This window comes from Brachyhypopomus gauderio, chromosome 9 (genome assembly GCF_052324685.1).
Source record: "Brachyhypopomus gauderio isolate BG-103 chromosome 9, BGAUD_0.2, whole genome shotgun sequence".
NCBI lineage: Eukaryota > Metazoa > Chordata > Actinopteri > Gymnotiformes > Hypopomidae > Brachyhypopomus > Brachyhypopomus gauderio.
Genome location: NC_135219.1, coordinates 20,856,722 through 20,878,572, shown reverse-complemented (window position 1 = coordinate 20,878,572; position 21,851 = coordinate 20,856,722). Strand labels below are relative to the sequence as shown.

The window sequence follows — 21,851 nt, the reverse complement described above, 5'->3', positions numbered from 1 at the left end:
ACGCGAGATAACCAAAATTGTTAAAGGAAAGCACAGAATGATAAAAAACAGGCCGCAGTTTGAAGAGTGCTCGTAGAAGAAAATGGTGAAAACACATCGATTGACTTCTCACAACCCTTAATACAGTCCACAGTCTGAACACCATTAGACAAAGATGCGTAGCCACAAAACATAGTACAACAAAGTAAAACGCAGAGATAATCACCACAGCGACTGACAACATGAGACAGGAAGACGAGGTGTAAGTACACAGACAGATTAAGATGAGAAGCAGACACAGGTGTGTATGGTGAAGAAGAGATACATACAAATCAACAGACAAACAGGGGAAACTGGGATGGATATGGAATTGGTATGGATTTGAAAAGTCAGATTTTGAATACATTTCTACACTTTTAAGTCTGGAAAGGACAATAAAAAACCTTACATTTTACTTATTAACTTCAATAAATTGCAGAATTAGTATTATTAAAAATGTAAGCATCAATCCAGAATGGTTTTTAAAAAAATCAAGAAATATTTTCATCATCCAGCCCTACTTGGAAATATCAGAACCATTATCAGGATGAACTGGAACAAATATCGTGACGGAATAAATATCAGGATGAACACAGGAACCATAATCAGGACCAACATTAAAAGGGGCCATTTTCCTCCTGGGTGCATAAACACCTGTGGCTCTAAAAGCACAGGACTTATATATATTTAAGTCTAATCAAGAAAGAAACATTAACTAAAGTTGTTAAAAATATTACCAACATTTAACAGAACAAGTCTTTGTAAAAGCTGTGGAGGCTCCCTGAGCAGACAACACTATGGTGTTTTTTTTCCCCAGAGAGGGGGAATTATTGTACAGTGGCAGGCAATTGCTTTTGAACAGGACAGAACAAAGGAGAGTATTATTCCAGTTTGATTCATGTTTCATCACAGCCCTGCAGGACGGATTCATTTTGTGTCCTCCTCTGCATTCAACTTCTGAGTGACACCAAAAGAGGTTTCAACATGCAATTTCCATTTCAGCCTTTAATTTCGATTAAATACGGATACGTTCAGGATTCTCAGGACGCGTACCAACAACCCTTTCGTGCACGCTGACTCCCGGGTGCTGATGTAAACCCGCTGCTCTGCAGATCCAGGTGTGTGCGGGGGTGTGTGGGGGCCTCACCTTGAGAAAGACCTGCAGGTCCTGGGTCTGCGCATGCTGCAGGATGTCCTGCTGTAGGTGCTTCAACACGGAGACACACATGTACACCTGGTAATCAGGACCCATGATGATGCACGTGGCCACATAGTGACAGATCTCGGACCAGTCCAAGTAGTTCCAGAAGCACTGGCCCAACCACTGCGTGCACATCTTCCAGGACATAAAGAAACGGAGACACACAGTTAGCTCTGAGCTGTTTGCCTCCTGTTAATCCTCCTCGTGTCCAGAGCCCGTCCCCGTCCCCAGGTGTGGACAGACGCAGCACATCACGCTTACGAAGGCAAGCCAAGAACAGACACGCCTCCAAACGGCAAGGAAACATCATGCTTGGGAATAACTTGGGGGTAATATTTAAATATCAGAAATTACAATGAGCCACATCAACCCGGAACAACAACCCGGATTGTGCTTGATTCTACCCAGACGGCTCGGTCTTATCACCACCAACGAATCACCAATATAAAAAGGTTTGCACCCTCCCATGTACACAACCACGTTAATATATAATAAACGTGTGCAATACAGTTACGGGACCGTGAGGGTATAAAAAGCCACTGCGTACATTGCACTAACAAGCTGCACTAATCCCAAGCAGCCACCAGATGGTGCCGGAGAGCCCGAGCTCGCAAGGTGAGTTTCTGCATGTACCTGGGCAGGAGTGAAGCCGGACATCTTGAACGCGGAGAAGACGAGAGGCACCTCGGCCTTCAGCAGCATCTCCACGTAGTGAGCGGTGCAGGAGTGCAGGGGTGAGATCCCAGACTGAGCTATCTCCAGCGGGAGATGAACCTGCACCATCACAAACACATAACTAAGAGCTGCAGGCCTCATTAGTCAGCACCATATATCAACTGCAACATATGGTGGAGAACACATACAACTACACATCCTGTTCACAACGGTGATATGAACACTAACTAGAAATGAGAGAAGCAGTGTTAGAGGTTAAACCTTTTATACTATATATATACAACAACAGAATATATACTTATATACACTTACTCGCCCTCTGTTGGCCAAACGGTCAAACTCAAATTTACTAAATAAGATCACTTAAGATAAGCTACCGGGCTTATTGGGTCCGGCCAGGACTGCGTTCGGGTCCGGATCCAGACCGCGGTCCGCCAGTTGAGTACCCTTGGTCTATGACTATCATGATTTAATAAACTGAGCATTCTTTTCTTTCATTATCATAATTAATAAACTGCACTCATCGTTTTCTGATATAGAACTTATTTTGGATTTCATCTGGGTATATCAGGATTGATTGCCGTACTTTTGAAAGTCACTCTGGATGACGCGTGGTAAATGCAGAAAACACGAATGTAAATACAGTAAACAGGAATGTTGTGTAAGAGCGCAGTGGCGGAGGGAGCCATCATTAATCGTGCAGTGTTGTGGGTGAAAGGCCCGTGGGCTCGCAGCAGTCACGCCGATGCCAGCGACACACACGCCGTTGTGGTGTTGAATTATCACCTCCTGGATTTATATATCTGCAGCTGCACTAAAATGAGCAAGAGCTCGATCAACAGTGTAGGTGTTGATTCAACACAGGTTTCTGCTGTAGTTGATCGTGCTCCTCTCTCTCTCTCTTTCTCTCATATCATCACACCATCTCCCCCTCCATCCCCCTCTCTTTGTCTTCCTCCGTCTGTCTCCCTGTCTCTCTCTCCCCAGTGCTGCTGTACTCTATCTGATCTGTATGCACCCCATGTGCAGCTGCCTATAATCAGATACACACTCCTGTATGTGGTGCCCCCCCCCCCACCACACACACACACACACACACACACACACACACACACACACACACACACACACACACACACACACACACACAGCCGCAGTGCTGCAATTCCATTACCTGAGACCTGTTTACCCCACCCTGCACAGAGATGAACTGCCCTTTTCAAACTGTGCGGAGACAGTGACAGGACCCGTGCCCCGCCAACCTTATCATGGTTAGCATTTAAGCAGAAAACCACGAAGGAAGGCATTTGGGCTTTCGACATACAGCTCGGCGAGAGATTCGACCGAGGACTAAAACATGTGTTTCGTTCAGTTTCTGGCAGGGCCTTTTGGCATCTCAGTTCAGTGGACATTTAACAGCAGCGCTAGGGGGACCACGCAGACCGCCGCACGGCTCAGGCAGGGGGCGCGTGCTCATTCTCTCGCTCCGTGTTTTCCTACGTTGCCCAAGGACAGCGGGGGAGGGGCTGGCAGGAAGCAGATTTTTGCCGAGGCGTGGGGAAGTTGGTGGGGGGGTGGGGTAGCGATTGGGAAAGAGCTTTGTTCCAGAGAAGCTGTGAAACACAGATGAGCAAGACAGGAAGGAGAAGGGAAAACCGCTGGTCAGCTCCTTCCGTCTGACGGGAGGTCGGGGCGTCGGGGGCGGGGTCACGTGAGCGGCTAGGGTTGCGCGGGACTCACGGAGGCGTGGATCCTGGGCGGCCAGAGGAAGGCGGAGGTCAGCAGGCGTGAGAAACGCAGCAGCAGGTTGAGGGAGCGGCCGGCGTCTCCACACATCAGCAGGAAGACGGTGGAGGAGAACCAGTCGTGACCAGGATAACCCCACCGTAGGGAACCTCGCACAGGAAGGGTCAAGGAAGGGTCAGAGCGGCGTCTTAGCCTCGCATTACGACTTTCTCAGTGCGCAAGACGTGAAAAACAAAACAGTGCTACTCAAAATCACATCAAAAAAGGAAAAGAAAAACAGCTGCTATTGGTATGAGATTAGATAGAACTAGGAGCTTTCAAATGACTATATGGTACATTGCATAAATACACCTAGAATTATTTATCTGTACATACTATTTTATTTTATATAAATAAACTATCATTTTATTTCATTGTGTCTGAGCAAGAAGTTAGTTAATCGTCTAGGATTTTTTCAATCGTCTAGGTGTTTTCAATTCTTATCAACATTCTGATACTTTTCAATATGGTGGCATGTTTTACAGATGTTGATGTCTAAATACATTAAAATAAATATCTATAAGATAGCATGCTGTTGACCAGCAAGCATATTCAAGCATACTCAAACTGCGTACTCACACTGCATACTCAAACTGCGTACTCACACTGCGTACTCAGACTATCCTGTCAGGGACTACACATGACAAATATGATCTCACGTAAATGCATCTTTCTATGAAGGGAGACCCTCTGTATACACTTTTCCCAGTTAAATGTGTGACAACTTGAGGAGAAACGCATGGAGATGGATTCTCGCTGTCTTTTGGAACACCAAGGATACACAGATCAGTCTGGGGAGTGATGCGCTGGGGAGTGAGGTGTTGGGGAGTGAGGCGTTGAGGAGTGAGGCGTTGAGGAGTGAGGAACTCCTGGGTATGTTTGAGTAGAAGGCCCAGGTCCTGCTCCGAATCCTCCTTCAGTAACTTCAGGGATAAACCGTACCTGGCCAGACAAACGCACACCTCAGTCTTTCGCCACATGCGAGATAATTACATCTGTTCAGCACGTTCCCAGGGAAATTTACGAGTGTTACGAGCTAGCAATTGAACTGAGAGAGGTCGTAAAAATTGAACTGAAGCACGCAAGCTTTCCGAGATGTTTCGGAAGAAGATGAGGTCCTTCATCAGCCTTGCAAGCAGAATGTTCCTGGAGTTCTAGGAGGTGAAACCAGTTTATGTTCAAAACAGGAGATTTAACGTTTGCTGCATGAGGTTCTAATGGTTACTTTATATTTCCTAACTTCATCACTGCCACTGCCAACATTGACATTAAAAATGTATACATGGTCATCGGGGGGATGGGGGCAATATTAGTAAAAATAAAGGAACGAGACAAAATCTCATTTCTCCAGACACTCAGACACTACGAATGGTGTAAACGGCGTTAACCAGCGTCAGGACGAGCCGACCTTGCTGCGCCTCCCAGCGTCCTGCGGAAGCCCCGCCCACACGCGCTACTCCCCCCCCTCAGCTCCTCCCTCCAAAAACCCACCTGAGACAGACGTTCACACCCAGCTGTTCCACACACGTCAGGCTGCGGGTCTTCACGTGGTGCTCCGCCACTATAAAAGACACCATAAAGACCAAATTAACTTTACGCTACAACGCCATCAACTCCGGCCATCCGTCTTGATTTGATAGCTGGGAATGTGGCACGGGGCGGCGGCAGCGGGGCAGAAAGCCTTGTAAAATCATACATTCTCATCACCAAGTCACATTAAGACCCAGCCAGGATCAGCTGTGCTGTGTCCATTTATCAGAGTTTAATGTGGGCTTAATTGGCTAACTGCTCTTGGTGAGAGTTAAATGAGGCCTTTGATGTGATTATAGGGACACTCCTCCGTTTCCATTAATATGGGAACAATGGCAGGACTGTAATGATGACATAATGCAGATAAATATGCGCCCGGCGGGACAGGCAGCCTTAAACGGCTGGGAGACCAGTCGACAACACCGGCTTTCGTCCGGCAGATGGATAGATGTGTGTGAGCACTGGATGGACAGATGGGTTTCAGTTCAGGGTGGTAGCGATTATTATTAACAGGAGAGAAATGGGACAGGCTCAAATCACCAGAACAGGGGACGAAAAGTAGAAAAACAGATAGAGGGAGGGAGAGGGAGAGAGAGAGAGGGAGGAAGGGGAGAGAGAAAAACAATTACATCAGAATGTCAGTATGGAGTATTTGGGCAATGTAATCTGTAGCACGTTTCTCCGATGTAAAAACTGATCAGTAACTTATGTTTGTGACAATTAAGTGAGTTCCAATTGAAAGACAAGTACTCGTAATTAAGGACGATTCCAAATCTGAAAACGATAGCTCTTCAGGATATAAAGGAATATTTGAATTCATTCATTTAAAAACACCTCTGCAGGGCTGTATCTTGAAGCAGAAATAAATGGTGTGCTTAATAAATGAAAACCCCACAGAGCCTGAACTATGTGCCTATCTTTTAAATAATTAGGCTGAATGAGTAGGACAACGACTGAAAGGGGAGACTTGATCAATGAAGGTTCATAATACAGCATACATACATGCATAATAAAGCAGTTATAATAAAACAGGAGAGGACGCGTGAAGAATGGGGCTCGGCATTGACACTGGCCTTTGTACTCCGCAGGTGGGAAGAAGCAGGTGGATGGGGTGGACGAGAGACTCTGAACCACAGCCTCCAGGAGATCCACCAGCACTGCGGGGCAACACAAAGACCTCGTTAACCGGGCCGCTCCCGCTCCGGACCTCCGCCGACCCGGCCCCGCCTCCGGAGGCCTTCCAGTGTGTGTGTGTGTGTGTGTGTGTGTGTGTGTGTGTGTCTGCGCGCGCCACTTCCTCCACTTTGGACAATCTGTAAATCAAGGCATCATCGCCCGTAAACAGCACAAGGACTCATGGGGCATCATGGGAAACCCGCCAAGGACCGCGCCCCTCGCCTGGCGGTGAAAGGCGCAGTTCGAAGCGGATCAGGTTCCAAGGTTGCGTCCACCTTACAGGGCCGGCCCGAAGTGCCCGACAGGTGCGAACACTCAGGCTACAGAAAACCACAACTAACTGCACTGCAGCATCCGAAGTGATGAAACCGTTGTGTTAAAATCCCTCTGCTCACAGACCTTTAACATCACCCTGTGAAAACCTGACCCCGATCTCACATGAAGCTTTTTCTTTAACAAACTACAGGGTACATAATGGATTTGTAAATGTCAAGAAAGCACTAAACGTCATAATATAAGCAACAATAACCATGTTTTCTGAGAAAAGTGTGACAGCCATGAGATTTTTACGCATCATTCGCAGGAAGTGAAACAGACCTCCTCAGACCTTATGGTCACTGACCTGAAGACACACTTAAGAATCCACAAATTAAGATGCTCACTTATCTTAAAACATGCATTTGCTCTGCAATAATTATGGAACTACATTGTTGGCAATATTATAGCCTTTGCTGAAGCCTCTTGGACTGACCAGTGCTAGCCAAAGCTAGACAGTTCAGAGATGCTAGCCAGGTCATTAGTAGCTGAGCTGTGTGAGAGAGTAACAACTCTGATGTCTGATCTGAACAGCACTTTTAATACAGAGTACTAAAGTACTTATAGTCCATACCGTTTCCAGTGAGAATGCTGGACTTTGAAGTCATCACTTTGTAAAAGTGTCTCCTGCAGTGCTCCATCCAGGATTCGTCTCTCTCCGAGGCCTTAGACGACATCAGGAAAGCGCAGAGCTCAGAGTCTACTGGGGGGGGGTCGACACACACAACACAAACAAAAACCCAACAGTAGTAGAAAAGAAACTGTTAATTGACCTTATGCACCTTTTCACATCTTTATTAACCCATTAATAATATATACCTGGCAGGGAGGGCAAACGTCGCCTTTGAAAACCGCAACAAACATCACGCTCTTCCCTCACGCCATACGAAATGTTTAGCAAGTCAGACCCAAGTGCATCGATGTCATTAACTGAACACACACGACCCAGAGGAAACAGAACCTAGCAGCTGGGAGTCGCAGGTTTGTGTCTATGTAGCGTGCAGACAGCTGCTGTCACTTTTAAATAAAGATTCAATGCCTTGAAAACAGAGAGGAGAGTTTAGGGGGAGGAGCTGATACTCACAGACACACAGACAGAAAGCATCCATGGAAATCCTGCCTTACACCATATTTATACCGACTCTGCTGTGAGACGCTTCACTTTCTACTTTATGCAAAATGGGTGTTTCGGGGAGGTTAGAGGGGGAAAAGACATCTGCACACTTGATTTTTCTATTGGCAAGAGAGAGCGAGAAACGAAATCAGATAAACGTGGGATGTGGAGTCCATGGCAGAAGAAGCCATGATCTAGATCTTTGTTGCTAGACCTAGGTAAACGTAAGCCTACAGCTAGAAATCGCCAGCCAATCATATTGCGAATACAGTCATGAAGTCTGATGGAGTAGTCAGACATGCTGAAGCAGTTAGAGAGTCACAATCATCTCACAGTCACAGACATTCAGTACGGTTAGACTTGATATAATAATTAGCGTGGATTCTGTTGTAAAAACCTATGCCAGTATCTTTCTTGCTTTTTTCCTGATGCAGAAAAATGAATATTTAATATCCGTTATGCCTGTAAATCAAATAAAGGAAGGGGTGATCTCTGCAGCACAGTCCTGAAGCGACAAACTACAAAAGCAGAGAGCAACTAAAGTATTCTGACAGCTGCGCTGAAGAATTTGGGACAGACTTACTAAGCGTTTTGCATGTGCTAATGCGTTTTGCATGCTTATTTATCAAAAGTGCTCCGCACACGAAGACGCCAGTGAGCTGCAGTTTTTAATTCCTCCCACTTCATGAATATGCATATTTAAGAAGTGGCACTGTTGAAGCGCAAAATTAGGGGAGGGGTTTATGCAAATGGACATTAGGGGAGGGGGTTATGCAAATGAACAAGCTGCGTGAACTGAGTGGGAAGACGGCGTGGGTCTCAAAGCCGAGGAGAAGACGCAAACAGCGTCTCAGAGGCTGTTGGCGGAAAGAGAGAATACTTCACCAGAGAAATGCTCTCACACGGCAGACGATGAGGTAATAAAATCCTATGGAGTGCCAAGTGACATTACGTTATCATTATTTAAAGAAAGACAAGGTGACGGAGCCAGGGACACGGAGCAACTGCGTTGTTCCTAGCCACACAAAACACCTGGCTCATTCCGTGTCTCACTCCCGTGCTGTCCTCTTGAGGACACTGGCGTCCCAAGCAGGACATTATGTCAGTTATACAGCTTTCACCATCACATGTTGGGACTGCAGCATCTGTAGCTGAGGTGGACAGGGCATGAAGTTTGTCAAAATATTGTGTCTAGTGTCTAGATAATTATTATTATTGTGGTTAACGTGTATCTGTCTTTAGGAACACAACTGTCAAGGCTGAATATGACGGTGTCTCCTCTACTGGTCATTTTGGGTGTAGTGAGCTATAGAAAAGTGACAGAAAAGCTCTCGTGACATAGTTTGCTTATATTCGTTAAATGTTTTAATGCTAGCGAGCATCTTGACAGTTGGAGAGTTAGAAAACGCCGTGTCTTTTAGACCTACAGCAGCTTACAGCCATAGTCTGTGCTTTTTCATGACCCCACCGATTAGACTTTTCTGCTCTTATGCCAATAAAGATGGCACCACGCCTGGACCCAGCGCTGCGGTCACGATCACTCACGGTGGATGATTACAGACGCCAGAGCGGAGGTCACACATCCAACATGGGTTTCTGCTCAGTAGCTGGGTCCCCTAACGAATTCAGTGCTATAGATGGCAATCTGGTTCACGCCTCCATTTCTCTCTGGGTGTTTTGGAGGGATTTAATTGGAAGTGCCTGCGCTATTCAAACGAGCAAATGTAGCGGTAGGTTGTGATTCACGGGCTAAAAAAACGGTTTAAGCGACCTGCTGTGAGTCTTGTGTGGGTCTTTGTGGTTTGAGAGCGGCGTTTTACCTTGTTTAGTCCGGCGTGTCTTTGGTACGTCGAGGACATAACAGGAGGGCGGAGGACATGTGGAGAACATCGGCCAAGGGTACGGATCGTCCCCCTGAAAGGAAGAGTCCCAGAACCGCTTAAAACATTAACGCAACCCCGGGTTAAAAATAAAATCACTGTGAAATGTCTTTTCTGTTACACATCAAATTCGTTCACTGGAACGCTGACAATAAACAGAACGACTGAATACAAAGATGCTACAAAACAACGTAAAAGCAAGAGCAGGGATTAAAGTGGCGTCCCGGGGGCTTTATAAGCCTGTGTGGTTTAACACGGCCACTACTCCACCAACTAATACAGCTCATCAGGTGCTTGATGAATAGCCGATTAGTTTCATCAGGTGTGTTAAATCAGGTGTGTTGGAGCGTGTAGTCCTGCAGTCGCGAGGACGGCCGGGCCGCTGAGACACGTCAGGCGGCCATGTTACGAGTGCCGGCGTGGAGCTGTGACCTTCTGCAGAGCTCTGGGAGGAAGGTTCCTTTCAGAGGGGCCGCCCGTCACGTTCATCCGGACCAGCAGGTGGTTCCTCTCCACAGACAGGCCGTCTATGATGAACTCTCTAAGAAACAGGACAAATATTTGCCATTTCAAAAATGATAACAATAATAATACCTACTACCTAATTATTATTATTAATAATACATAATGTTTCCTAAGAAGTATGCCATATTTTTAAACGTGACATTATCCTGCGAGCTCTCTCATCCCTCTTTAAAACAGGACATTTTACTTTAGAGGAGACTCAATCAACGCTCATATTTAATTGTGTTACTGTGGACAGTGGATGATACTGGCTTTTAGACATCAGACAGTGCCAAGGTGGAAGGAGGAGGCCAAGGATCAGCGTACGTGTTCCCGGAGGACGACTCGATGGTGTTGTCCATCTGGCACTGGAGCAACATGTCCGAGAGCTTATACTGCGATTCCAGCAGCAGGAGAGAGTCCAGACTGCAGCACATTACACTCAGCAGCCTGAGGTGGAACAGAGGCAGAAGACATGCGGACAAAGAAAGGAAAAAAATTATATATATATATATATATATATATATACACGACTTCCACATATTGCTTGGTTATATGATATGTTGGATGTAATTAGTCCACATGTGCGATTCGAAGATCCAATCAGGTTATGGTTGAAACTCCCAGAAAGCACTTGAGTAAATAACGGGGGAATGCTGGTGTAGTCGCTGGCTGTGTGAAAGCTCTCATCGGTGTTTGACATCAATAGCATGTAAGCCGCGGTTACCTCAAGTACAACACATACTATAGAGCTGTGAGGTGCTAACCGAAGCATGAAGGTACACATTAGCGTGGTGTGAAGGTAATAAATCATAAAAGCCTGGACTTGTGCTGAGGACCTTTGATATCAGTGGAGACCATTTCACCGATAATAGAACATCTCTGAGGAAGGCGTGTAGCTGGTGTGATCACGAGGAAACACTTTCCTCTCTAATGGATTGGAGTGATGGCGTTCACGACTGCCGATTGAGAGGAGGCTCCCAGACGCCCCCCCCCCCCAAGGACGGCCCCCTCTACACACCCAGGACGGCCCCCTCTACACACCCAGGATGGCCCCCTCTACACACCCAGGAAGTCTGGTTGAGCTTCATGACCAACACACTACAGCTGCAGACACCTGCATGTATCAAACCTGTCTCTAACAAATCGAACCCTGATGAAACCGATGAGCAAACACCAAGGGTCTGATTCACCCATGGCACTTCCACATGACCGCGCTGTGGTGAAGCCCTGGTGAAGGTTTACTTTTCATGCCACAAAAATGATAGTGGGTTTGCGTAGGAGACTGAATCAAGGCCCTTTGGACACACCTTATTCATCCTTCCTGTAGCTCTGCAGTTCTTTTTACAGGGAGTTAACTAAACCGCTCCCAGTCAGGAAAGCTGACAGGGTGATCACACATGTACAAAGGAACTTGCTGGTTCTGTTTCCCGTCTATGTTCTATTCTTCATTCCCTGTATGCAAATTTAGGCAGTGGAAATGTGCTTAGTAGACTTTTTTTCCCATGTTTTCTTTTGTTTTTTGTTTCCTTTAAAGAGAAATCTGGTTTTACGCATGACAGTAATCATTCCTCAAACCAACATGTAACCTATGGAATGCAGTTTAAATAATTTTAATTTTGAAGTTTTGAAGCAACCTGAGCCGCTCCGAACATCCTCAAGGTGATCCACCACCGATCGGCCCAGACACCGTCTCAGACGCCATCTCGCGAGAAGACCGTGAGCCAATAATGAGACTTGAATCTTCACGCCTCTCAGCTCTCTCTCATCAGGAGAGCTGCAGTGTTTGTATATCTTTACACTGCCTACCAGCTGATTCTGGGAGTGTTTCAGTAGGCTTGAAGAGGACTCACTCCACAGATATAACTCCACTTTCAAGTGCGCTGGCTTCAGGGGAATATTACAGGGTAGCACTGAGGTTCAGAAGGGCCACTGGATCCGTCTCTGAGGGTGATGAATGTCTGAGAGGCTGATTCAGATCACAGCTCCTCCACCGTGACAGCACATTCAGTCACTCAGACATGCCGGGAGGGATCTAACCACTGGGAGTCCTTTACCGGGCCTGAGCTGCCCCGGGGCGCCAGCGTATTCATTTTTCATATTCCGATGATTTGGATTACCATAAAGGCCCGTGAGCGACAGGGTTGATCTGGCAGTCTGTGGCGGTTCTGTGACGCGTTGTGTAAACTGAAGTTTGCAGATGTAACACGCAGCTCTGCACCGCAACACTACACCCCGCTCAGCACAAGAAGCCGAGTGGACTCGGTGTAGCCTAAGGCCACCGGCATCTTTCGCCCCGCACCTCTAAGCGCTCGAACTGCTGAAGCGAGCGCGTCTGTCACCACACTTGACCGAGGACGGGAATCAGCGATTTGAACAGGACCGCGCGGCGGACGTTCAAGAACCCGGCCCGCAGAGCTCTGACCCGTCGGAGCGATTAACGCAGCAGGCAGGGACGACCGGAAGCAGGGGCGGGCGGGAGGCGTCGTTAGAGGGTTCCGACCCCGCGGTGTTATCTCAGCACCAGGCGCACACGCACGAACAGGCACGGATCACGCAGATGCCCGGCGAGGGAGGGAAGCCGGCGGAACGTAACGACCCAAAAGCGGCGTGCGAGCGGAGAGGGCTGTCGGCGACCCCGCCCGCCAGGCTGGAGAGGTTCCGGGTCTGGCAGCAGGTGAGCCCGTAGCAGGCCCACAGAACCTACGGAGATCCGCGTGGACAAATTACACGGCACGTCGCCGCGACTCAACCCCCCCCCCCCCCCCCCCCCCACACACACACACACACACACACACTCACGTCCATCTACCATGTCTGCGTATGCAGAAAAAGAAAAATTAATTCATCAATCCTGGGCTTTGTGCTGATTTCAGACTCATATACACTCAAGGCATGGCAATGGTTTATGAAGTAATAATTGGAGGCCTGTGGTACAGCACCCACATAAAAAAAAAAACCATAGATATGCTCCATATTAATACAAGTAAGCTCTGCAGTATTTCTAACTGCAGCTGTAGTAGTAGATACGTCAGCCCTGCCTGTTGCAGACACTCCAGCAATGAGGATATTTTCCCTTCCCATAAACGGGTACATGGGTGTGTATAGTCACAGCACAGACAAAGGGCTGAACTGGTCAGCCGTCGGTCTGAGGGAGGCAGAGAGGCTTTCGCTGATAAGACAGCCCTAAAGGGGGCCTGAGACAGCCTGAAAGTCGTCCTTTTGTCCGCTTTATCCTGTTCATCGGGGGAAGGAGCGGGGAAGACAGAACTATCGATCTTACCTCAGACCGAATGTGTGCGACTGCTCGTAGTTGAACAGGGAGTGTATTTTTGCATCCGAGTTAATCACAACGAGGCGGTCCAGCACGTCCTGAGGGATACAAGGAGGTGAATTTTTTTTTGTTGATCCAACATAGTGAAAAATGTGAGGTAGATGAAGGTGATGAAGACTTTTTCATCTTCGGTCAAAGTCTGCCCTCCAATGGCTACACATTAACCTACAGCTGTGAAAACGGCATTTAATTTCTTTTTTTCCAAGCAGGAAAAAACAAAAAGACAATCAGAGCTGATGAAGAGGAACGTTTTTCCGTAAGTTGCCGTGAAGTAACTGCGTGAGAATCGTTCTGTGCGGGCAGACGTGAAGCCCTCACGTGAAGCCCTCACGTGAAGCTCTCACGTGAAGCTCTCACGTGAAGCTCTCACGCGCGTGTTTGTGCGTGGTGGACACGTCCCTGTGTCTCTCACCATGATGGAGGTGGGCATTTCTCGCAGGCTGTACTCCGCCTTGTTGGGGAGCACCTGACGAAACAGCAGCTCCCACACGGCATGAGCAGAGGACAGCAGGTTCACCAGTGTGAGGAAGGACTACACACACACACACACACACACACACACACACACACACACACACACACACACACACATATAATGCAAGCATGTCCTATTATTTTGTTTTACTGATTTTTCCTGCACAAAAATGGGTCGGTTTGAAATGTACAAAATTCTGTCCTCAACAGTAAATTCATCATGTGAACAACAAAGAAGCAATAACTGCTGGGAACCATCATTGGTTGGGGGGGAAAGGTGAGAAGGTGGCACCTTCAGACAGCTCCTGTCAATTGGGTCCATGGGCGTGGACTTGGGGTGCACGACTCTCACGTCCTCCCTGCCGCACTCCAGGAGAGACCACACATCCACCACCACAGCCTGGATGAACCCTGCAGGGTCGTTCACAGGTCAGCCCGCCCACACACATTCGCTTCTGCAAACACACCGCCGGCTTCTACAAACACCACCGGCTACTGTCTCGGGCGCACGGCGTGACACGGACTCTACCGTTTAGTCACGCGCAACCAGTAGCAAGAGAGGGAGGTAGAAAAGGAGGGGAGTTGGGGGGGGTTGGCAGCCATACGTGCAGTACCGCGGTCTGCCTGGTGAGGGCGACATTTGTTGTTGCACAACATTGGGATAGTGTGGTTGGTGTTTCTTTCGACAGGGGAGAGACTCAAACCAAAACGAGAGCTCTCTCCTGGCAGCTGACTCACCGGAGCTACGCAGGGCCGTTATTCCCGGGGCTGTGGCTGCAACCTGGGTCACCATTACACCATAGCCAAACTTCTCACACCTGCTCACCTGAGGAAAAGAGAAGCAAAATGTAGCATAATACCACCGGATGACAAGTGGCATGTCTCCTGTACTGAGCTTCAGGCTATTGGTTCGCTTAATGAGCCAACACTGGAATCTTTATATTTCATCTTAATGTCACACACACACACACACACACACACACACACACACACACACACACACACACACACACACACACACATATAAAGGTAAGAGCATCAGTGGCCCCAGAAGTACTCATTAAACAGTAATTAAGCTGGAAAGAATAATATAAAAGTGAAGTTATTAAGAAGAGTTCATAGTGACCATAGGCAGATGCTGCTTTAGCTGCAGTGACAATCCATTGGGTCCTGGATTCAAGTCCTGGACTGGCTCCATACCTGAAGCTTTTGGGTGAACCTGGAGAACATGTAGGCGACACACTCATGGATGGCCCCGGTCTGCTGGAGGAGCAGGAGACCCTTGGGAGTGGCCGCGAAGTTCAGCAGGTTGTCCAAGAGCACCTCCTCCCACACCACACTGCAAGTGTCAGGAGAGAGGCGAGAGCTTAGCCCTGCAGACAGGGCGCGGAGACGGGCGTGGGGACAGGTGTGGGGACGAGACGGGCGTGGGGACAGGTGTGGGGACGAGACGGGCGTGGGGACAGGCGTGGGGACAGGCGTGGGGACAGGTGTGGAGATGAGATGGGCGTGGGGACAGGTGTGGGGACGAGACGGGCATGGGGACAGGTGTGGGGACAGGTGTGGAGATGAGACGGGCGTGGGGACAAGTGTGGAGACGAGACGGGCATGGGGACGGGCGTGGGGACAGGTGTGGAGACGAGATGGGCATGGGGACAGGTGTGGGGACGGGCGTGGGGACGGGCGTGGAGATGAGACGGGTGTGGGGACGGGCGTGGGGACGGGCGTGGGGACAGGCGTGGAGACGAGATGGGCATGGGGACAGGTGTGGGGACGGGCGTGGGGACAGGTGTGGAGACAGGTGTGGAGACGAGACGGGCGTGGAGGAAGACTCACGTGCTTTGAAGCTCCTGAGGAGACGAGGGCACGGGGGCTCCGGGGACAGGGGTGGGAACCCTCTCCGAAAGCGAGCTGGTCTGTGGGGAAGAGCGCTCGGACTGAGTGCCAGCCTGTGCTCATTAACGGGCCTGTCCCGTCACTGCTAGAGCAGCGAGACACTGTCCTGTCTGACCCTTCCACACTCAGGACTTTGGACTCGTGTCGAACACCCAGCGAAGCGCTGACAGACCAGAGAACGCCTTTACAAACCAGCACTAGATTCAAGCACAATGATTTCTTTGTAGTCACACGTCTGTGATGTGAATTACTCATCAAACTCAGTCCTACGCTACCTCATCGTGTGCCCTGTTCAAGGGGGCTGATATGCTGTTATCATTTCTTCATGGCCAAAGTTCCACTTATATAGAACAGGATACACAGATTTACTGAGGAATTACTGAGGAATTACTGTGGAATTACTGAGGAAATTCATGTGACTACACCCTTCTGTGGGTCAAGTTTAAGGAGCCAGACTGTCTGATGTTTGGATGTGTTGTTCTTCTTATCTGGTTGAATGAATAGGTTTCGGCATACAGGGGGTTAATGTGTTTTTTTTCCATTTTTAAAATAAATGGATATGAACCCAATATGAAATGTTTGGGTGTACCAGCGTCCTCTATAGAGCTTCAAGGAAAACATAGAAGTGGTTATTGGAACAAAACTATTATCTAACTACTTGACTACAGAAAATAACATATATAACAGGCGTGTGTTTGTGCGTGACAGCTGACCACCAGGGTTTGGGCTCGGTTCTGGTGGTGATGCAGTTACCTTCCTCCAGGCCTGGGCTATACACTCGTGCAGGCAGTAGGGTCCGAGCACCTGCAGGCCCTCGGCGGTGTGGTACATTTGACGGCACACGAAAATGAAGGCGCCCTTGACGGCGGCCGAGTCCTCCAGCTGCGGACAGGCGGGCAGATCCTTGGCCAGCAGGGCCTGAGCGAACCGCACCACCACGTGGGCCGGCGTGACTCTGCGAGGAGGGAGACGCGGGACGGCGAAGGTTAGCGGAAGGGCCGCGGGGGGCCGCGATCTTCGGGCGGGTCCGGGAAGGAGAGCCGCGAGGGCGATGAGTGGGTCTCGTCCAGACCGACGCACTCAAACGCGACCCGCAGAGCTGCAGTCCACCCACTTACCGTTCACCTTGGGCAGAGACGAGCTTCCTCTCGTAGAGGAGCAGGGTTGAGCCGCGCTCGGTGGTGGCGATCCTCGCCAGCGTGTCCGCTATATGAATCAGGCTGCTTTCTGGGAAGTTTAATTTCACCTGTGACACAAAAACAAATTGAAAAAGCTTTAAGCGAATTGCACACAGCAGGCAGGAAAAACATCCGACAGCTACATACATGGCATGCGAGCGGCGGACAGTCCTCGCGTGCGCGTGTCTGGGTATTAATATTTAAAGCCAACTTCTGGAGTGTCACATCATGCTAGAACTAAAACAGGGCACGGCAAGAGGAACAGAAAACTGCAGAACTGGTACGATGTCGATGCAAGTAAAACTCTTGAGCATGACCTAATATCGTCTAGACATGAATAACAGAGGAGATGGAGAGCGATGGAGTCGGGGGACGGCTGCTGACCGGTTTGCCTCCGAGCAGGGAGAGGACGGGCCTCAGCAGGGCCTCCACCACGGGGATCTGGTAGATACAGTCCACCGCACAGCTGGTGCGCTCACACAGCTGCTGCACCACCTCCATCACCAGCGCAGCGGGCGAGAGCGAGTCTACGCCCGCATGCACACGCACACGCACACACACACACACACACGCATACGCCCACAGAAAAACGTCTTTAGTGCAAGCGTGCCAAAATATACGCAGATGCCCACACACAGTTCTGAGGAGTGAACATGTTTTTTAGATTTTTTTTGCTCAGTGTACCAAAGGTGTCACCAATTCAGGAAAATTAAACATTAGCAGAAAGTACGGTTAATGAGTTATGCACGATGTATTGCGAATTTGCTGAGGACATGCCAACAGGAAGTCTGTGATCCAAAGGGCAGTACTGACTGATACCAAGGAAGACCGTACGCAATGCCAACGCAGTGGGTCACAGAATGTCTCCTCCTCGCATTGCCAAGAATCGCTTGCGTATGACAGGAAGACGCCAACCAGGTGACGCTGTGAAACGGTTCTGAGCACGTCCCCGGAGATAACGTTTTTAAAAATCCAGCAGATATCTCCTTCCCAGCACCAATAACCCCCCCCCCCCACGACAGGAAGTGACGGGAGGTGAATGAGAGGGACACACCTGTGTGGGCAGACTCTGCGTATAACGTGTTTGGGTGCTGGTACATGATATTGATCAGGAGAACCACCAAGTCGGTCAAAGTTACAGGATCTGGAACAGACAGTGAAACAATTAGTCACTGATCTGAACATTCAGCATTCAGATATGACTCATCTAATCTGACACACACACAAACATTACATAATATATTATATATACACATACATACATACACACACACACACACACACACACTCTTGAATACATTATTATTATTATTATTATTATTATTAATTAGCATAAATAATAACATGGTACTCAGCGTGTCTGTGTGGTGGGCCGTGCCCTTCCTCACCTCTCCTCTTCCTCACTTTAACGGGGAATAGCTTCCTCCCGTTAGTGTACATCAGCAGTCTTCCCAGCAGGCTGAGAGAGTGAACCAAGTGTGTGTACTCCAGTTCCCGTGCACTGTAACGGCTCCTCTGAGCGGGACCTGCGGGCACAGGACAGGGGACACAGGACAGAGGACAGGGGACAGAGGACACAGGACAGGAAACGGGACACAGGACAGCGGACACAGGACAGGGGACACAGGACAGAGGACAGGGGACACAGGACAGGGGACACAGGACAGAGCGCAAGTCAACCTCCAACCTTCTGCCAACACCTCCCTGTAGCAAAACCACACAACTCTGAAATGCACTGGTCTTTTTTTTCATTTGCAAAGAGGTATAAACACATCATTGCACATAATATATAACACATTCACCTGATGCAGCTATTGACTCAATTTCCTTTGTAAACAGTGCTTGTAAAACAAGCCTCAAACAGGTTTTTAGAACAGTTTAGTACTTTAGTTAAACGGACGTGATAAAGCACCATTCCATCTCGCCACTCCAAGGTCAAACCTGGTGAACGGCTACAGGAAGTGCGGGAGTCAGAACAGCTGTGTGCAACTCTCTACCCAGCTAGGACTTATTCCCCTTCTGACAACAGGGTGTTGCTTCAAGTCTCGCTGCGTTTAGCAAGTCCTTCAGAGACAGATGAGCGGCCCCGTCCTCATTTGCAGCTGTGTCTGATTCTCCGGGTACCTGTTCAACTCCAACAGGTGTTCTGCTTAAAACGAAAGCTTCTGAAAACAATCGCAACCCTGACCTAATCTCACCTTGATCCCCGGCAATGTGAAAACGGAATATAGAAAAGGCCATCTGGCCATGCACCTGGTAAAGGGTGATCCCTGATCTTGAGAAAAAAACCCAGGGTTAGATCAAACTACGCTTAACGTTAGTTAGCTAAGCAAGAAACCTCGCTTTGGGAGACATGATGCAAGTCAGGCAGGTGCAGCACGGACACAGGCAACCAAGTAACGATTTTACACCCAAACTAATTGTTTGTTTGTTTTTGTGTGCAATACTAATACTATTGGATTTCACGAGGAAAAACTGAAAACCGAATCTGCCCCGGCGGATCCCAGTGAGCATGGGGGAGGTCCATGTGACCTGCCCTGACCGCTGGAGTTATCAGGAGTTATCTCTCCACAGGCCGCTGATAGGAACCGTGCTCAGGAAGAACACACAGTACAGCGTGCAGATCAGACCCAGTGTCGACGAGACCGATACACACGTCTCTGCTTGTTCAGCGCGAATGAGAACACGGGGCGGCCCTTGGAAACACAGAGACGTACGAGGATGTGGAGAAAGAGCCTTGGGAACTTCGTCCATATATCAATCCTCAGTCCATCAATCTCTCCACAACTCGCTCTATTTGTGTATACATGTGATGGTGATTCACTGTGGCACTGCAATCGATCCATGGTCTGGTCTGGTAGGTTTGTGTGGTAGTAATATACGTCATCATACCAATCTGTTGATTCTCCATGGCCTGAGTGATCTCCAGCGTGTCCTCTCTACTAGTCTGGCACGACTCGTAGTAATAAATGCACTGCTGAAGAGCTGAAGCAATCTAAGAGAAAGGACAGAGACAGAGACAGAGTCTCAAGGTTCTCCAGCCGGTGGGGGCGCAAAGAGCTAATCAGAACAGGTCTTAGGAGACGTGTTCCGGGCCACGCTCAAATCACACCGCTAACAGCTCGTTAATGACATTTTAATTTTTGACTGTTAACGATAAATATTTTTAACAAAATGATTACGGCCTCCGTGATTTTAATGAGGCAAAAGTGGACGTTGAGGAACTTACCACAGACTTGTACTTCCTCTCGAGCAGCCTGAGGACCACAGTTCTGCTGTAGTAGCCGTGCTGAGGGGTTATAGCATGATATAGTTACGTAGAGTGGCTTCTGTATCTGAGCGATTACTGCAAGTCCTGCAACGCGCGCTCACCATCCACTTTTTGAACCAGGTGGCTTGGATGTCCAACAGGGACAGCAAGTGGACAGGCTCCAGAGATCTGACGGAGCCGTGTTCATGGTGGAGAGAGAGCAGACCCAATGTACCGTCTATGATCTCCTCCATGTACCTACAGTAAAGAACGCATGAGGAATCGTGGCGGGGAGAAATGAGAGAGTTGTGCAACGCTAAAAGAGTAGAACGCTGCAGGATGAAGCTCACTTCTCGGGATGACGTATCCAATACGTAGTCACTTCTTTCTGGAAGTCGTTCATCAGTCGTATCTGCGAGGACACAGCCAATGATGATTAGGTCCAGCGTCCATTTAATACGGCCAAATTTACCGTGAGGTCAAATCCACTGAAATGCTGGGGAGACGGTGCGCACTTGCTTAAGCAGGCGAGAAATATACGGCCTGTTCACATCCAGCCCTTTTACGTCCAAGCTCAGCTTGTGGTGTAAAAACTCACTTTCCAAACTTTTCACTAAAGAAGGAAACAGAAGAAAAATGTTTACATTTAAACTGGCATATTTAAGCCTCTTGTTAAAGAATTCAACCAACAAAAAAGTATAAAATATTCATGAATATATAAATGTATATATATATATATATATATATATATATATATATATATATATATATATAAATATATGTATACACACCAGTGTATAATAAATGTATATATATACATATATAAATATATGTATGCACACCAGTGTATAATAAATGTATATATATATATAAATATATATATATATAAATATATATATTACCCAAGCCAGTGTACATTTCCCTCGTCACATTGAGCGGAGAGGAAGAAAATGTTTTTGCAAAAAAGCGCAAAACCTTATCCTGCAAAACAGTGAAGCAAAATAAATAAATAAAGCCTAAGAAATAAACTGTGCAAGCCAGCACTGTAAAAGGTGAGAATTGTGGCAGTTTCACACTCTTACAATGTGACAAAACACTTTCAAACAACAGGCTAACAGATATTTTCACTTTGAAACTGGGGCAGAGGCACACAAAAGCCATCTTTCTATGGGACTATTCCTATGGTTAAAACATTTCTATGACATTTAGTGGAATACAAGCACTGGCAACATCGGTACTTTGTCTAATGTTGGCCTGAATGCTCACTGTTTGTGTGATGTTGCACTGAATAGTTTACGGTGGGTTTATTGAAGGCGGACGCTGGTTCTCACACTGAGGTCAGGGTCAGGGTCGGTGAGGGCCGCAGACAGGTTTCTGTGCAGACAGCCCAAACTCTCACAGCTCAGGACATCAGAGGGAGGAGCACAGCACAGCAACTGCAAGGCTTCCCAGCGTACCTGCCAGAAGGCACACACACACACACACACACACACAGACACACAGAGCTCAGATTAATGCAAT

At 48.2% G+C, this 21,851-nt stretch overlaps 1 protein-coding gene across 7 annotated transcripts in view; it reads right to left on the bottom strand.

The window, feature by feature from the left end:
- Positions 1-21,851, bottom strand: part of tbc1d32 (TBC1 domain family, member 32) — a 28,613-nt gene that overhangs the window by 4,626 nt on the left and 2,136 nt on the right. For 4 of the 7 annotated variants that reach the window (XM_077017873.1, XM_077017875.1, XM_077017872.1 and 1 more), the window contains 28 exons: positions 21,662-21,787; positions 21,233-21,311; positions 20,846-20,943; positions 20,681-20,742; positions 20,453-20,588; positions 20,310-20,369; positions 19,973-20,075; positions 18,469-18,606; positions 18,135-18,224; positions 17,465-17,607; positions 17,021-17,148; positions 16,656-16,857; positions 15,843-15,922; positions 15,207-15,345; positions 14,745-14,832; positions 14,299-14,417; positions 13,945-14,064; positions 13,482-13,570; positions 10,526-10,648; positions 10,127-10,235; positions 9,635-9,728; positions 7,275-7,403; positions 6,283-6,366; positions 5,171-5,240; positions 4,461-4,621; positions 3,635-3,789; positions 1,853-1,993; positions 1,166-1,354 (listed from right to left, as the gene is read on the bottom strand). In XM_077017873.1, coding sequence (XP_076873988.1) covers positions 1,166-1,354; positions 1,853-1,993; positions 3,635-3,789; positions 4,461-4,621; positions 5,171-5,240; positions 6,283-6,366; positions 7,275-7,403; positions 9,635-9,728; positions 10,127-10,235; positions 10,526-10,648; positions 13,482-13,570; positions 13,945-14,064; positions 14,299-14,417; positions 14,745-14,832; positions 15,207-15,345; positions 15,843-15,922; positions 16,656-16,857; positions 17,021-17,148; positions 17,465-17,607; positions 18,135-18,224; positions 18,469-18,606; positions 19,973-20,075; positions 20,310-20,369; positions 20,453-20,588; positions 20,681-20,742; positions 20,846-20,943; positions 21,233-21,311; positions 21,662-21,787 — 3,255 coding nt within the window. Of the gene's footprint in view, positions 1-1,165; positions 1,355-1,852; positions 1,994-3,634; positions 3,790-4,460; positions 4,622-5,170; positions 5,241-6,282; positions 6,367-7,274; positions 7,404-9,634; positions 9,729-10,126; positions 10,236-10,525; positions 10,649-13,481; positions 13,571-13,944; positions 14,065-14,298; positions 14,418-14,744; positions 14,833-15,206; positions 15,346-15,842; positions 15,923-16,655; positions 16,858-17,020; positions 17,149-17,464; positions 17,608-18,134; positions 18,225-18,468; positions 18,607-19,972; positions 20,076-20,309; positions 20,370-20,452; positions 20,589-20,680; positions 20,743-20,845; positions 20,944-21,232; positions 21,312-21,596; positions 21,788-21,851 lie in introns of those variants that run through there. The other 3 variants (XM_077017876.1, XM_077017878.1, XM_077017877.1) reach the window with 3 other exon arrangements.